This window comes from Palaemon carinicauda, chromosome 15 (genome assembly GCF_036898095.1).
Source record: "Palaemon carinicauda isolate YSFRI2023 chromosome 15, ASM3689809v2, whole genome shotgun sequence".
Classification (NCBI taxonomy): Eukaryota; Metazoa; Arthropoda; class Malacostraca; order Decapoda; family Palaemonidae; genus Palaemon; species Palaemon carinicauda.
The window spans coordinates 135,903,110-135,919,335 of NC_090739.1; the positions used below are offsets into that span (position 1 = coordinate 135,903,110).

Sequence of the window (16,226 nt, forward strand, 5' to 3'; positions counted from 1 at the left end):
AGGAGGAATACAGGACTCCAGCAAAGAGGTCCGGAAGGGGGCTTCCTCGCGAGAAGTTTCTCTCCGAAGAGGAGGGGTTCCTCCCATTGGTGCCGTGGGGGACAACCCTGCCTCGCTGGACTCTCCTGAGGACGGATCCACCCCGTCCACAGGAGAAGGAGAAACAGCACGCGTAGGAGAGGGCGTAGGCGTCCTCCTGACGGACCTTTTGGGAGCCAACTTCTCCCGAGGAGAAGTCACCACGAAGTCCACTCCTCTCCTTCTCTTCAGCGGGGATGAGTCTGCCGTTGGTTTAAGTCCCATATCAACGAGGGCAGACTTCACAGCCTGAACCACTGCGTTCATTATGTGACGGAACCAAGGCTGACGGGTAACTGACGCTGTGTCAGTTATCCCTGCTGGAGGGAAGGGGATCTCCTGACCCCTCGGAGTGGACACCACGGGGCCTGCCTGAAAAGAAGAGGAAAAAGAATGTTGCATGGACCTCTCCGTAGATCCTTCCTGGTCCTGGTCGGCAATCCTACGCTTGTGCGGAGGTGATCCAGTGGCTGATCTGGAAGTCCGTGTCCCTATCAGTTGGCCGCGCTGATGATCCCTGCGAGAATGCGAAAAGGCATTCGAGGAATCGCGCGAGGGCGATTTCCGAAGCGCGAGCGCATTGCCGCGTGTGGAAGAATGCACGCGGGAGCGTTCGCTCGCGGGCGAGGAGGCGCGCGGGTGAGATGGCGCGCGAGCGCGCAGGCGAAGGGACACTTTGGCGAGCGGTCGTATTGGCGAGGGAACGCGTTGGCACGCACGTGAAGGAGTGCGTGATCGTGTAGGTGAAGGTGTGCGCTGAGCACTAGGCGACCGTCGGCGGCGCGTAAGAGAACGGCGACGTTCGAGTGAAAAAAGTCGCGAGCGTTTGCCAGGCGGAGAACGCCGGCGCGTTAGCAAGCGATGTCGCGTGAACTCCGGAGAACGACTGCGCACAGCCGATTTATCGCGCGGGCGAGTCGGAGACCTGGGGCGATCAGACTTAAGAGGGCGATGGCGCTCAGGAGAGCGTTTGCGCACAGGCGAGTGATTGCGTGAACACGCAGGAGATCGTTGGCGCGTAGTAAGATTACTGCGCACATCTGTAGAGGTGGACGGAGACGAACGCGCAGGCGAACGCTCGCGAACAGGAGCTTTAGCTCGCTGTTGCGCCGGAGCAGAAAGGCGCGCAGAGGCGCGTGGGAGAGGCGACGGGATGGAACCCTTGCCTAAGTCCAGATCTGGCGATCGTGGACGCGGTGGTGATTGTTGGCGCGCTGGGCGCGCATCAGGAACAGGCTGAGCAGTAGCGCGGCTGCGCACAGGAGAACGAGGGCGCTCAGGAGAATGTGGGTGCGCCTTGCGCACATCAGGAACATGAGGGCACTGCTTCGCAGGAGACTTGCGAGAAGGAGAGCGCTGGCGGGCAGGTGATCGCTGGCGAGTTAAGTCCGAAGACTGTAACTCTGGGGAGAATGTGCCCAAAGCGCATCTGCAGCCAGGAACAGAGAAGGCAGGTCGGAAGGTCTGGCAGGCGTAGGGGATCGCGAACGATCCGCGGAGAGGTCAAGGGGCGCTGCTGTGACGGGCTGCTCCTGGCAGGGGGGCTCCTCCTTAGGGGGAGAATCAGGAGAGGACGGCCCAAAGAGGCGCCTCCTAACTCCCTTATAGGGAGAAGGAAGTTCTCGGCTGCGAAGAGGCTGACGGGCCTTACGTCGAATACGACCACGAGGAAGGGCGTCCGGGTCATCAGTCCTCCGAAGAGGAGTGTCTGTCAGCGCGCTCCCCCGAGGGGTAGACCCTCCCACAGGAGAGACCATGGGACTCCCCTCCCACCTCGGAGGATCTTCGGAGGGGCGAAGAGCCTTCAGCAATGTCCGCAACAGGAGCAGTATCAAGGGTTTGACCAGACCCGTCGGAAGGCTCGGCCAAAACAGTGTCGACAAAATCCGAAGGGAATACCTCCGGTATTACCGGCGACTGTTTGACCGCAGCCCCCAACTGGATCAGGTCAAACAGGGCTTCCTTGGAGGGCGAGCCCTTAAGCCCCAAGGAAGCCCAAAGCTGGAACAAATCATTATTAGAAACAGTTTGGTCATATTCATCAAATTCCAAATCATCCTCCCCCGGAGGAGAAGAGGGAGCTGCCACGCTAAGGAAGGCAACGCCCTCTCCCACACCCCGAGGTCGAGAAACACCACTAGGGCGTGCGCTACCACTCGGCAGTCTCTCACGAGAGACCGATCGAGTAGGAGCTTCGGAGGAGGTTCGGGCGGCGGAAGAGGAGTCCTTAGAGCCTTCCTTCTTCAAGGTTGCCCTTAAGGAGAACGGTCTCTCTTGGACTTCTTCTTACGCCGACGGTCGAACTTCTCCCACTGGGAGGCAGACCACTCCCTACACTCACTGCAAGTATTCTCCCTATCACACCGTCGGCCTCGGCACTGCGGGCAAAGGATGTGAGGATCGGTGTCCTCCGCTGACATGAAGGTCCCACAAGGGCGGCCAGCGAGTCCAGGGCACTTGCGCATAACGAAGATAACGGTCGAGGCCAACTTCCAAACACACAGAACTAGAAAAAGCAAAAAAAACAAATTAAGGCTTTCATTAACGAGGACGAAAACAGCAACGTCTGTACTTCGTCCGAGCCAAAAGTGAAGTGAGACAACACACCGGTGTGTGGGGTCGGTGAGGGGTAGCAAGCTACCCCTTCCCTACACCCTGCTAACTAGCGGGAGGTAGTTAAACCCTCGTTAAAATTCTAATGGCTCGTCATTTCAGCTATGCCGAAAGTAAACCCTATGTAAATAGCGTGGTTTGTATTTCGGTTACGGAACAAGTGGGTTTTAAAAACTACCATAGCCCCTCTGACACCGACATCTATGGTCATCTCACAAGGGTCAACGACCTCACCGTAGTTGCCATGGTTGGAAGTGCTCTTGTAGCCTTAGAGTGAATTTTGAGACACCTGTGTCTTGAGAATTCACTGTGGTCTAGCCGGTTACGTAAGATCCTGCCTGGTGCACTCTCAATAAAGATACTATGTAACATTGGTTGGGAGTCCATCTCTAATTGTCTATCCCACAATTACTACTTTGACTGTGGGATTATAAATGGACACAGACAGAAGGCACAGTCTTTCCAGCTCTTGAGCAAGCCCAGCCTCCAGGCAGTTTCCTGGATCTACAGGTGGTCCAGTGCAGTTGTAAGTTGGTAATGGGACACATTGGAACTGTCGGCAAAACCATCCCCCAGGAGGTTGTTGAGGCGATGAGGTAGAAGAGGAGGGAGGCTACCAATGTCTTCCTTGAACTTTCATGTCCATTGTGTGGTTACCCAGAAACTTTGGTCTTTGCCATGCCATCAAGATTGACTTTGAAAAAAACTCCAACTGCCTCCAAAGCCCGACTGGGACTTCTAGGACTTCTAGTTGATTCCTTCTCTAAGAAAAAGGTGAACAGTGCTCCATCCTTTCGTGCTTTACTTGGCTAGAGCAGGAGGGCATTAGAGATAAGAAGGGGAGGAAGGGGATGCTGATGATGGCAGTCACCTCCTCCTACTACCATAAGTGTTTCCTGTGGGCACGTCTGTTTTAGGCAAGTTGTGCGTGGAAGAAGTCAAGGTGCACTACGAGTATAGGGTGAATGGATGGTTGAAAATAAATTAACAAGAACCCAGTATGAGTGAGATAGGACTAAAAGATAAGTAATTGGTGTTGAGTATGGAAAATTGGCGAGGATAAAAACAAGAGAAATATCACATTTTTAAAGCAATTCGTATTTTTGCCAACAATACATACCTACAACCCTGAGACCTTTAATAGGAGTAAAGTATAACTTCAGCAAAGCTGGAAATGTCAGTTCAACTATTAACAAGGTAAGCAACCTGTAGAGCAAGCTTCACTTTGACTTTTAACCAATGAATTGCAGGCTAGTTGAACCTGGTAGTTCAAATTGGTCTTGGGGTTGTATACTGTAATTAAAATATAGTACATAAATTTTGTAAAATTTTATGATTTGTTCCTACAGTACACGTAGTACCAACTGTTTTAATAGGAGTCTCATCCTTTTGGTCCTGTAGTTATGACTGCTGTTAAATTCCTTATAGGTCTTAGATGTTAATCTAATTCCCAAACAAACAGGTAGGTGGTGTGGTCATAAAAATTTTTATATCCCTAAGGATATAGAAGTCAAATGTATGGCATTAAGAGACATAGCTGTACTTACATTCCTTTCACCCTCCCCCTTGTACAGGAGGATAAAGGAGATTGTAATGAAAAGTTACTCGGTTGCATCGGTCACTTACCTCTACTGTAGTGTCCGGTACAGCAACGTAACGTCACAATTACTGCACCCCAAAGGGATGGGAAGAAGGGCAAGGCATTCGTTTAATTTCAGGAAATATCGTGATCAATATCTTGTACGAGCTGCTTCTTGTCCTGTGTGGGAGCGAGGCTCACACCACAACATTTTGGCCAGCTACCACAGGTCCCAAGGTAAAAGTATTTTAGGACTTGTGGGTATATTTGCGAAAGTAGTGGGCGGTGGAGCTTGTTTGATGCTTTAAGATTCCTGCTTTCAGAACTTGTGCCATAAATAGAATCGTCTTGAAGGCTAGGGTAGAACCGATAGCATCGACTTCATAAGCCCGCGCTTTAGAATGTTCGACTGTAGGCTCTAGAACAGATGCGAGCATCCTTGATTGTCTTACATGCCAGACCCAGACTATATTCTGAGATATCGGGTTCTTAACCTTTCCAGCACCAAGGACAAGGCTCTGATCTTAGTGCAGAATTCTTTTGAGGTAGCCCTATAAGGCCACTGAAGGACATGGAAGTAAGTCATTCAAATTGCTGGTTGCGACATGGCGATAGGACTCAAACCTGAGGTCGTGGACAGAGGGGTTCTGGGTCTTGGCCACAAACTCAAACACAAGGGAGACCTTCCAACCTTCATTATGACTTGTAGGATATGAGATGCCATGCAATTTGATCACTTCTTCGCCGAGGGTAACACAAGAGGTAAACAGTCGAGTGTCTGATCTCAATTAGATGCTCTTAGTGGTTCGTACAGGTAGCACTTAAGAGAGCTTTAACTCTCGGGATGTCCTGCTTTGATGGTCTGAGTCCTCTAGAATGGCAGGATGCAGGAATGCTTTTAGTTCTCAACGAGTCTGAACTCCCACGAAGAGAGGTCCAAAGACCTGGCTCAACGCTAAGCAATGGCCTTTAACAGCAGACCGAGAGGAGTTTCTCTTGGTAAATGAATAGTGTAGAGTACAAGGAAATAGGCTATCAACTGCATTGAGGCTTCTATTGGCGAAGTATCTCATCTACGACACTAATCACAGATTATGGGTAGTTGTCTCAGTACCTCGCAGAGGGGCATCAGCAATTCAAGAAAACACTTGGAAGCCACCATTGTCATCTTAATATTCAGGATCCTTAGAACACTGATGACAACTATGTATCAGGCAGAAGTGGAAAGGTGTAAGAAACCTTGTTTCAAGAAGTCGGGAGGCTGCAAATGGACCTGTTGAACATGTTGATCAGTTGGGAATTGCAAAGGCAAAAAATCCTTTCCCCATACAGGGTAGTAGAGACCATGCCACACCTACCTCTGGTAAATGAGCGTGGCTGCTAGTACATTCGTCTAGCTTGCAATGCACCTCGCTGACATCTCTACTCTACTGCATTGTCACATAGCCTTGCCAACTTCGAGAGACTGCGAGAGGGTTCCTCCTTTCTTACGTATGCCACTAAGGTGGTACTGTTGCTCTTCAGTGTTAAGTGCTTTATCAAACTATGTTGGAAAGTTTTTAGAGCCACAAGTGCTATTTGGATTTTCAACAAAGTGGTGAGCAGACACTTTTCTTCTTCAGACCACAATCCCATGACTGGTACTTTAATTGAGCACCCAACCCACCCTTGGATGCATCTGTTAACTGTAGTATCTGCGGAGGTGAGTCAAGAGGACCTCCCTTGGTTTTTATCGTTCAGCCACCATTCCAGATTGTCCCTCACTTCTGCTGACTAGTGACGTTTCAGACTCTTGCTGTAGCGAACTCTGGAGGAGGCAGTACGAGATTCTCCAATGATGAAAGAATTCCTTAAAGGTACAAGGAAAGGAAGTGTGAAAGCTAGAGAGGATGGGCAGTCTGAAGCTCTGGTTTTGAACTGATAACCAAAGCCTATAGGATAAGGAGATAATTCTGACAGACTGAAGGATGGGTATTTAGATGCAAGTATCCTTCACCTTCATTAAGAGGGAAGTCTTTTACCTAATGGCAGACTATACAGTACTTGCCACCTTCCTTTTGAACAGGAAGGTCAGTCATCAGGCCCCAGATGAATTGTTCACTGGAAATAGGACTAAAAACCTTGATAACCCTCTCGAAGACTAAGCAAGTTCATCTTCCTCGTGTCAGTTTGGGATCCGTAGGCCCCTGATAAGGTGAATGCGGTGTCAGGAAGGTGTGATTGCCTTCTGCCTGTTTGGGAATGTTAAGGTCCAGGTTGAGGTGAAGTATATGACTGTACCCAGTGGAACATAAAACTGCTAGGCTGATCCTAGAAGCAACTTCCATGGTAGAAGACTCCGGTCCCGAGAACGATGCATCCCCTATGCCCAAGTCTTAAATTGGATTCTTTTGTCAGCACTGCAATCACTGAATCGACTGGACAGTGGTGATGGACTCTTCGAAACGGCTTCCACCATTCTGATTCGTACTGATTGTGCTAGGTACGCGACCTAGCACTAGTAGCAGGAGTGAGAGCTCCTATAACCCGTACAGAAAACTCTTCCTGAGGGTTTAGTTTTAGTACAGTACTACTACACCCACAAAACCATGCAGAGGGATTGGTATGTCTCGTTAGACTGGATAAACGGTCGACCGCGTTGTGCTTTATTGAGTCCTTCCTTCATTTTGGTTATGTATTCCTCTGATTGGGAAAGTATCAGCATGCACTGCTTTTCACTCTAGAAGAGAGTTAGAAAAGTCAAATGTCCAGGAAGCGAAATTAGGACGGCACCCTTTATTCCTTGTTCTTGTAGGTATTAACCAGATACATGGGTGCCTGTACCGTGTAGTGAAATCTACTCGGGGATGGGTATGTTCCCAGTATGCATCCTCTTACTTAGTGAATGAGGTGAGATCGTATTAGGATTCCTTCCCCAAGAGGAACATTCTTGGTAATGCAGTCTGTCCCATTGGGAAATAAACAGTGTGACTTGTCGATCAGTCTTCCATAACTTACTAGATTACATTGTCTCAACATTTTATTCAACCTATCCGCGAACAAAATGCCTGTCCTTGGTTGTAAAGGATCCTTGTCGATGACTGTGCCAGCACGATGTGGCATCTTGGTGCTTTTACGAGTGCTGAGATTGAAACTTTGAAGTCACCTGTTCTAATCTCTAATGAATAGGTTGTTGATAAACAGACTCAACGTGTAGGAAGGGATGATCTCGAGCGATAGTGTTACCAAAACGTCTGGAGAATGACCCAAGGCAGTTGCCAATCATCCTGACCAGCAGTACTCATGCTCAGCCTCATAGGAAACCAAGCACTGGTAATATCAGAAATGTGAGCTCCTGAAGCCCATTCCAAAAATTCTTTCCCAGTGTTGGGTTTTGGTACAGCACTGCCGCTCCTGTGAAAACATACAGAAAAATTGGTTGAAGTCTAGTTAGACTTGGACCGATCGGTTGTCCTGTACTTTCGGTGACCTTCAAGTAGTGGCTGGTAGCGCTGGGAAAGAACAGGTCACAAATTAAAAGTTCTCTAATGACTTGAAATAAAAGATCACCCATACAATGAACATCCAATCGTGGTTCCCGAGAACATGATTCCTGCATACTTGTTGATTGTATGATTCTCGATCACATATCACAATCGTGTGATTTCTGCTTGCTGTTACCAATCGTACCATTCCCGATCATGGTGCAAAGGGCGTGAGCGTGGAAAGTGACAATTGTGGTGAACAAGAGCAAAGGGACCTGCCTTGCTGGTTGAGAGCACAATCAGAATGTTCCTGTCTAGACAAAACAAAGGGAAAGAATACATGTACGAGAAAACCTTGGCACTCGTGAAGGGACCTTACAAGCAATGTGAAAAAAAATATTATTGATTAATCTTGCATTAGAAGAAATTCAGTGACACCAACATTTCGGTTTTCAATGAACTGTGTTCAATCAGTTTTAAAGAAATATCTGTAAATCATGGTAACAAGCAACTACAAAAATTTATAATATGCAAGTTTGTTACTGGTACACCTTTAGATGTTTTTGTGGCAATTTAATAGCTTTGATTTTTACTAAACCAAGAATACTTAACATTATAGCATACCACAATTAAGAAATGGGGCGTAAAAATCACTTTGAGTTTTTCTTTATATTTATAAGTAGCTATAAATACTTCATGTTAACAAATCCATGATATAATCGATATACTTTTGCATTGATGCAATCACATTTTTTAGATACAGAGAACATTTTAAAATTATCAACAAATGACCTTGTAAAAAGATATGCAAAGAATCATTTAAACTTTAGTCTGGCAGAGTAGCATCTCATCACGTGATATATGAATGGAAACGCCATACGTTACTACAATGAAAGTGTTTAAAAGAATCACTTGAGTAAAATTAAATCAAACATTAACCAGTGCAAAATAAATATGGTCAAATTAATAATAAGCATCTACATATGCGTTTAAAAATTTAAGAGTATGAAAAAATATCTGAAAAACACATTATTTCTATACTCACCCGACGTTCACCATGCTTCTCTCTCGAAGCCTGGTTTTATATCTACGAAAGCCTTGACCAAGAAACCTTTAATTTCTTTACTTTCAATAGGCTTAAGCCTTTAGTACAGTGTTGAGACAATCTGGCAGTTAATGGCAATAACCTAGAGTTGGGTGGACTGCAACTCCTTTGCCTTTACAATCTCAAAGTCAAAACCAAATCCCTAATCAGTAGGGAAGAGGTTTTACAATAAAACTCCTAAATATTTCCGAAATAATACCCAAAGAGGATAACTCAGAACATACATGCTTGAGCACAGTATTCAGCAATTACGTATATCCGTTAAAAGCCGAAATGAAGTTTCCTTTTATAACACGAAATAAATACCTTATCTAAACTAATTCTAGCTTAGAAACATTTCTTGATTTGCACCAATCAAAATGAACTTTCTATTGCCCGACACAAATTTTTTTTCTTGAAAGAAGCCACTATCTCAAAAAGTTATACATCCACATCTGAACTAACAGTGACTTGATCATCTTGAACTTTTCCAACAAGGGAATTAGACTAAGAAATTTAACCCAGATCCTGAACATTTCCAGCAACCTAGGTAGTCACAATTACTGAACCCTAATTCTTACTAATGAATTGTTAAAAATAAAAAGTAGCTCAGGTACGAATGAACTCTGATTCCCAGAAATCTCATCCATTTAGAGATGGAAGTCATCATTGTGGTAAATATTAAGAGAGATGTTCTAATACCAAAACACAGACAATGGCAAAGGTAAACCTTCAAACTGTTCACAAACCGAAGGATATTCACTGAATTTCCTGAATAGGAATGTAAAAGTAATCATTTGTCAAGTCTCCCAAAAAGATCCAATCTCGTCTCCTACTGTCCCAAAGACTGATGAGAATATTTCTATGAGAAATTTGATGAAAAATGTGGCCTTTTTAGAATCAAAACATCTAGAAACAGTTTCCCACCTCACAATGCTTCGAAGATTAGAAAAACCATTTTTAAAGATCATGTACATGGATCCGAGACTTTTTATATATGCATCCCTATGATTTTTGTAATCAATAAATGGTAAAGGTATTTGTTCCTTGGACAAGGGAGGATTTGGCAGAGAGATTCAATAGCCCATGTCATAGGATGCAGGTATTCCCATACTGGACAACACTGGAAAACCTTCTTACAACAGGGATGAGTTGGGAAACACTATCATAGAGATCTCCTATATGATCGACAAGTTCTATTGACATTTCGACTAAACGCATGTCAAGAGAAAAATTACGATGGGTTACCATTGTTACGAAATGAATCCATTGGAGGAGAAAAAGAATGGAAAAACTAATGAGAGATGTATCTATAGGATGATGACGAAAAATGAAGGGTTTTCAAGAAAGTGCCCTTAAAGTGTACTTTGTATCCTGGGGTCCAATAAACTTACCAAAAAAAAAAAAAAAAAGACCCAGATTAAGGAAAGAAAAGTGTTTTTGTGTATTGGATGCAGTCCCAACTGTAGAACACATTTGTTCCCTACTTTTAACCACAAAATTTACAAAGGCTGATGTAGCCTCAGAAGACCTATTTGAAATACTTTCATCTTAAATAAGGCAATCCAAAATAAGAAGAGAATTTAAAATATATTCCCCACTTTATTATTAACAAACAACAATTCTTTAACCAATTAGCTTGGAATTTGTTTATAAATACTTGCTTTTCTTTAAATTATCAATGGATTCAGGAGAATTGCCTATTCAATAACAAGGTTAGGCTATTAACTGTTTTATAGATCATAGATCATTTTGAAACCTTAAAGTTTTTAAAACTAATGTACACAAGAACTGAATGAGAAACTTTTCTTTAGCTAATAATTACTCGGCTGTCTATAAACATTAGGTTGTGTTGTACAAGTCGTCTTAGTGGACCATCAAGAGAAGACTTGAATGAAAAGTATCAGGACATACCTCAAGTAACTTACTTGAAGACCTTCCCGACATAAGGCAATAATTAGTTATCTCATCAGAATTGAATACTGAACTCTTTGTATTAACTTCATTTTTGGTTTTCCCAGCCTGGTAAAATCTTGAAAAAGATAAATATAGGATTTCCCTTGTTTATTTCTAACGGCAACTTTTCCCCCTGCAGTACGCAAGGAAATAGTCTCAGCAGTAGAGGTATTAGTACTGGAATTAATGCCGCTATTGAATACTCAAATTGTGCTAGTGGCACAGAGACTCTACTCTCTTATATACACCAAGCTTTCAGGCATCCACGTTTCATAATATCAGGATTAAAATGAAAAACACGAAACTAAATACAGTAACATGATTTGCAAGAAGTAAAATATATAAGATATGAAATCATGATAAAAATGTAACATAAGATATAAATGTTTAAAGATAGGATAACTAACATTTCTAAAATTATACTGTACACAATAATAAGAGTAAAGATGTGTAGTATGAAATGGAAAAAAAATGATATTGTCCAGGGAAGTAAGCATAAAATAAAAGTAAAGATGCACATAACATCATAAAAACCATTGCACTGAAAGAGTTTTACAGTAAAATTACCATTATTCCGTAGGGTTTGTGACATGTCAGTTAAAAACAGCTTTAAGGTCCTTTACCCTTTTTTATTTGTTTATGGTCACTCTTTCTGAATATGCAAAATCTTATTAAACTGATAAGTATTTTTTCTACATTACGGTATATTATGGTATATATCTTTATGTAATTTCCAGTAATATTATCTATGGTTTCCATTCACATTTCTTTTTTTAATTTTTTAGACGATTCAATTATCTTTATATATATATATATATATATATATATATATATATATATATATATATATATATATATATATATATATATATTATATATATATATATATATATATATATATATATATATATAATGTGTGTATATTTACTGTATATGTATATTATACCCACAAAATCACACAAAAATAATTAATATCTTAGTTTTCGAAGGGACCGTCTTACTTCCTGTTTGAATAAAAAAATTAAGTGCTGAATGAGGAGGTCCCTGCAAAATTACTATCATTCAAATAGAAAGAGTGTATTGTATAGCGTGTATGTATGTATGCACCTACGAAAGGAAACGTTTAAAGACGACTGGAGTTGGTATTTTCATCTTATTGACATCATCAGACTCACAATAAGAATAAAAAATACAATAACATCATACTCATAAGAGAAAAGAGGTACCTATGCGGTCAGTGTTTGGATAACTCAAATAAGTTAAATTTGAGAAAAGAGGATAACCCAGGAAAATAGGTCATGGTTTAAATTCTGACTTTGGGTAAGTGTAATTAATAGGAATTGCACAATATATCTTTGGGTAAAGACATTTATAAGGATTACAGTCTCACTCTTTGACCATCTAATTTCATGACCCGAGTCGATGGTTGGTAGGCTAAGACAGCCCGTAAAAGGGAGTCTGAGTCGAGGCAATCAGCCGCAAAAAAATTAATACCGATATTATTTGGTTCTTTCAAATATGCCGTCAGATGTGTGGGCGACATAGATTAGATTAGACTGTACCAGGAATACTATATACCACATTATTATCATTTCAAGAGCTATTCTCAAATAAGTCTCAAAATAACAATAAAATTATATATAGTATTCTATGTTCAGAATGTAATTTACTTTATGTTGGCCAAAACCCTAAAGACATATCTAAAAGAAGCAAAAAGCATATGATAGCTGTCTCTAGGGGTTCTGTTGATAATGTTTTTGCTGCCTCTTTGATTTAACTCTGGTCATAGAAATACTGATTGCATAAGGACCCCCGTTCCCTGATAAATACAATTTTCTTGTATTTTTATTCTCGCTGCAACTCCGATGATGTCAACAAGAGGAAGGCACTAACTCCAATCAAGTGTTCTTACTTTTCCTTTTGTGGCTAAAATTCGTGTTCTATGCTTATCACATGTTTGAAGAGATTGCTACACGCACAAACATATATATACAGTATATAAATATATTTATGTAGATATATACATTTATATATTTGTATGTATGTATAGCCAGTGTGTGTGTATATATATATATATATATATATATATATATATATATATATATATATATATATATATATATATATATATATATATAAATATATATATATATATATATATATATATATATATATATATATATATATATATATATATATATATATATATATATATATATATATATATATATATATACTGTATATATATATATATATATATATATATATATATATATATATATATATATATATATATATATATATATATATATATATATATATCACACACTGTAGACACAAGTATAAGGTACCTTACCAAACCAGACACCTGAACTCTATGCCATGAAAACTACAAAAATAACGAAGAATACAATCATGATGCCAAAAACTTTTATCATCAACATTCGGTTCGAAGACACGGATTTGAAATATTTGAGAAGTTCTGAGTGAGCCGCTTCCACGTTCAGTTCAGCATCTTCGACGTTGGCATCTATCCTGTTTAGGGGAAAAGAATTCATACCAATAATTTCAATACATGATATTATATAGAAATGATTTTAGCTTAACAAAACACAGTACTGTATTCAATATGAGAAAACTTTTGGGGAAATTATTGTTACATCGGAACTTTCAAAATTAATTAATTCAATTTGAAGGAGACTTGTTAATTTGATTAACATATGTGTAAAATTCGTTGAGTATCGGTAATAAAACCTCCATTTTATATTAAATAACTATCATGACTCAATAACTTCAAACTCCATTTGAAGAGCCTGTGGGTATTATCCAATGTCAAAAATCATATACTGAGAGAGGAAAAGAAAATGGATCTCAAAAACTGATGGCTATGGTTGTGAATGTCAATCGTCTTCAAATGAAAAATAATTTTGATCTAAAGATACATTTCTAAACTTTGGGTATTTTAATTACTATTGTAGGGCAATTTTGTTAAAAATGCAGTTTTACAAAGACTGCTGCATCAAAGAAAAGTCTAAAATTACAATAAAAAGTGTTTACAAAATTTAAAGACTACTCATGAATGGCAGAGGCAAGGGTCAATGACAATGCTCCAGGTGGCAGGACAATGCCCTGGAGACAGACCATATATACATATGATCAGTGCCCAAGACCCCCTCTCTACTCAGGCTAAGACTAGGGATGGCCAGGTAATGGCTGCTGATAACTCAGCAGGTAGACATTTAGGATCCCCCAAAACATCCATCCTTAGCTCACAAGGGTGGTGATGTTCCAGACACTATAAGAAACTATAGAGCTTGAGCAGGACTTGAACCCCATTCTAGCACCAGGCAATGGCTGCTTGAACCCCAATCCAGCACCAGGCAATGGCTGCTAATGACTCAGTAGGTAGACCTATAGGCTCCCCCAAACCATACATCGTTAGCTCACAAGGGTGATGAGGTTCCATACACTATAACAAACTGTCAAGCTTGTGCAGGCCTCGAACCCAAATTAACCAGATCGCCAGGCAGGGAAGTTTCCAATAGGCCAACACAACGCTATTTAACGAATAAACCTCCCCATTAACTAACAGCTGCCAAAACATTATTAATAGTGGAAAAATAGACCCTGATTAAAAATATGATAAAAGGAGTACCCTATAACGGAATTCCAGATATAATAGTAACCTTTTACCCAAGAAAAGAAGTAATAAATAATGAAATGTAAATGTTGAAAAATTTCTAAAAACTACACCAAGAAACAATTAATGAAAAACATATTACAAATTCATGTACACCTTTCTTTCAGTAAACCAAATCCTTATACTGTACGTACCTATGAACCAGTTCTTCCTGTTCTTTGACCATGGTAGCTAGCTGGGTAAACATCTGACCTAATTCTACAATGGTAGACTCGATTGTTCGCATCGTATCCGCCCGACTCTGTAGGTAAGTGTCTTGCTCTTCCATGAGTTGTAGCTGTTGATGATAAGTTCCCCCACTACCAAAATTAATGACAACCTCCCCATTACTTCTACTAGAGTCTAAACTTGTTGAAAAGGCCGAAGCTTCGTCGGCTACGAGGACTGAGCCATGGTGATGCCCAGATATTGCACCAGGAGGAAGCTCTCCGCTCACAGCACCGCCAGTAAAATGGTCACGCCGTTCTGCTTGCTTTTTAAGGTTCTGTAAAAAAAAAACGTTAAAAGTGATTTTTCCATTGAAGAAATTACATTACATATTTACTAACCTAGTGTTTAAGGATAAATTCAGGCATAACTATTATTATCATTACTAGCAAAGCTACAACCCTAGTTGGAAAAGCAAGATGCTATAAGCCCAAGGGATCTAACGGAAAAATAGCCCAGTAAGGAAAGGAGATACAGAAATAAACAAACGATCTGAGAAATAATTAACAATTAAAATAAAATATTTTAAAAACTAAACAAAATTAAAGACTTAAGGGACAGACATTTAGTCCACTTCTATCGAATATCTTTACATGGGGAGTTTGAGCAAATTAGCTCTGAGACTTGATTAAATGAAAAATGTTATTTTCATTAGTAAAATAAATTTTTGAATATACTTACCCGATAATCATGTAGCTGTCAACTCCGTTGCCCGACAGAATTCTATGGAGGGATACGCCAGCTATCACAATACTAGAAGGGGGTGTACTTACCAGCGCCACCTGTGGCCAGGTACTCAAGTACTTCTTGTTGACACCTCCTCAATTATTCCTCGGTCCCACTGGTTCTCTATGGGGAGGAAGGGAGGGTCAATTAAATCATGATTATCGGGTAAGTATATTCAAAAATTTATTTTACTAATGAAAATAACATTTTTCAATATTAAACTTACCCGATAATCATGTAGCTGATTCACACCCAGGGGGGTGGGTGAAAACCAGTGTACAAGATTAAAGGATAGCTAAGTATCCCATATTTCATATAACAGTTATCTCAAATAACAATGAAATAATAAGTACCTGGTAAGGAAGTCGAATTGAACCGTTACTCTGTCTCTTTTTTAAGTTCGTCTTCCTTACTGAGCGCAGCGTTCCTCTTGGAGGCTGAATCAACCCAAAGGTGCTAAAGTATACAGGGCTGCAACCCATACTAAAGGACCTCATCACAACCTTTAACCTCGGCGCTTCTCAAGAAAGAATTGACCACCCGCCAAATCAACAAGGATGTGGAAGGCTTCTTAGCCGACCGAACAACCCATAAAAAGTATTCAAGAGAAAGGTTAAAAAGTTATGGAATTATGGGAATGTAGTGGCTGAGCCCTCGCCTACTACTGCATTCGTTGCTACGAATGGACCCAGGGTGTAGCAGTACTCGTAAAGAGACTGGACATCTTTGAGATAGAATGATGCGAACACTGACTTGCTTCTCCAATAGGTTGCATCCATAACACTCTGCAGAGAACGGTTTTGTTTGAAGGCCACTGAA

At 41.1% G+C, this 16,226-nt stretch overlaps 1 protein-coding gene across 3 annotated transcripts in view; it reads right to left on the minus strand.

Annotated features, from left to right (window-relative positions):
- Nucleotides 1–13,072: 13,072 nt before the first annotated feature.
- The window catches only part of Syx5 (syntaxin 5), a 30,002-nt gene continuing 26,848 nt past the window's right edge, over nt 13,073–16,226 (minus strand). For all 3 annotated transcript variants that reach the window (XM_068388731.1, XM_068388729.1, XM_068388730.1), the window contains 2 exons: nt 14,609–14,958; nt 13,073–13,309 (listed from right to left, as the gene is read on the minus strand). In XM_068388731.1, the coding sequence (XP_068244832.1) occupies nt 13,150–13,309; nt 14,609–14,958 (510 nt within the window). In that variant the 3' untranslated portion in view covers nt 13,073–13,149. The remainder of the gene's footprint in view (nt 13,310–14,608; nt 14,959–16,226) is intronic.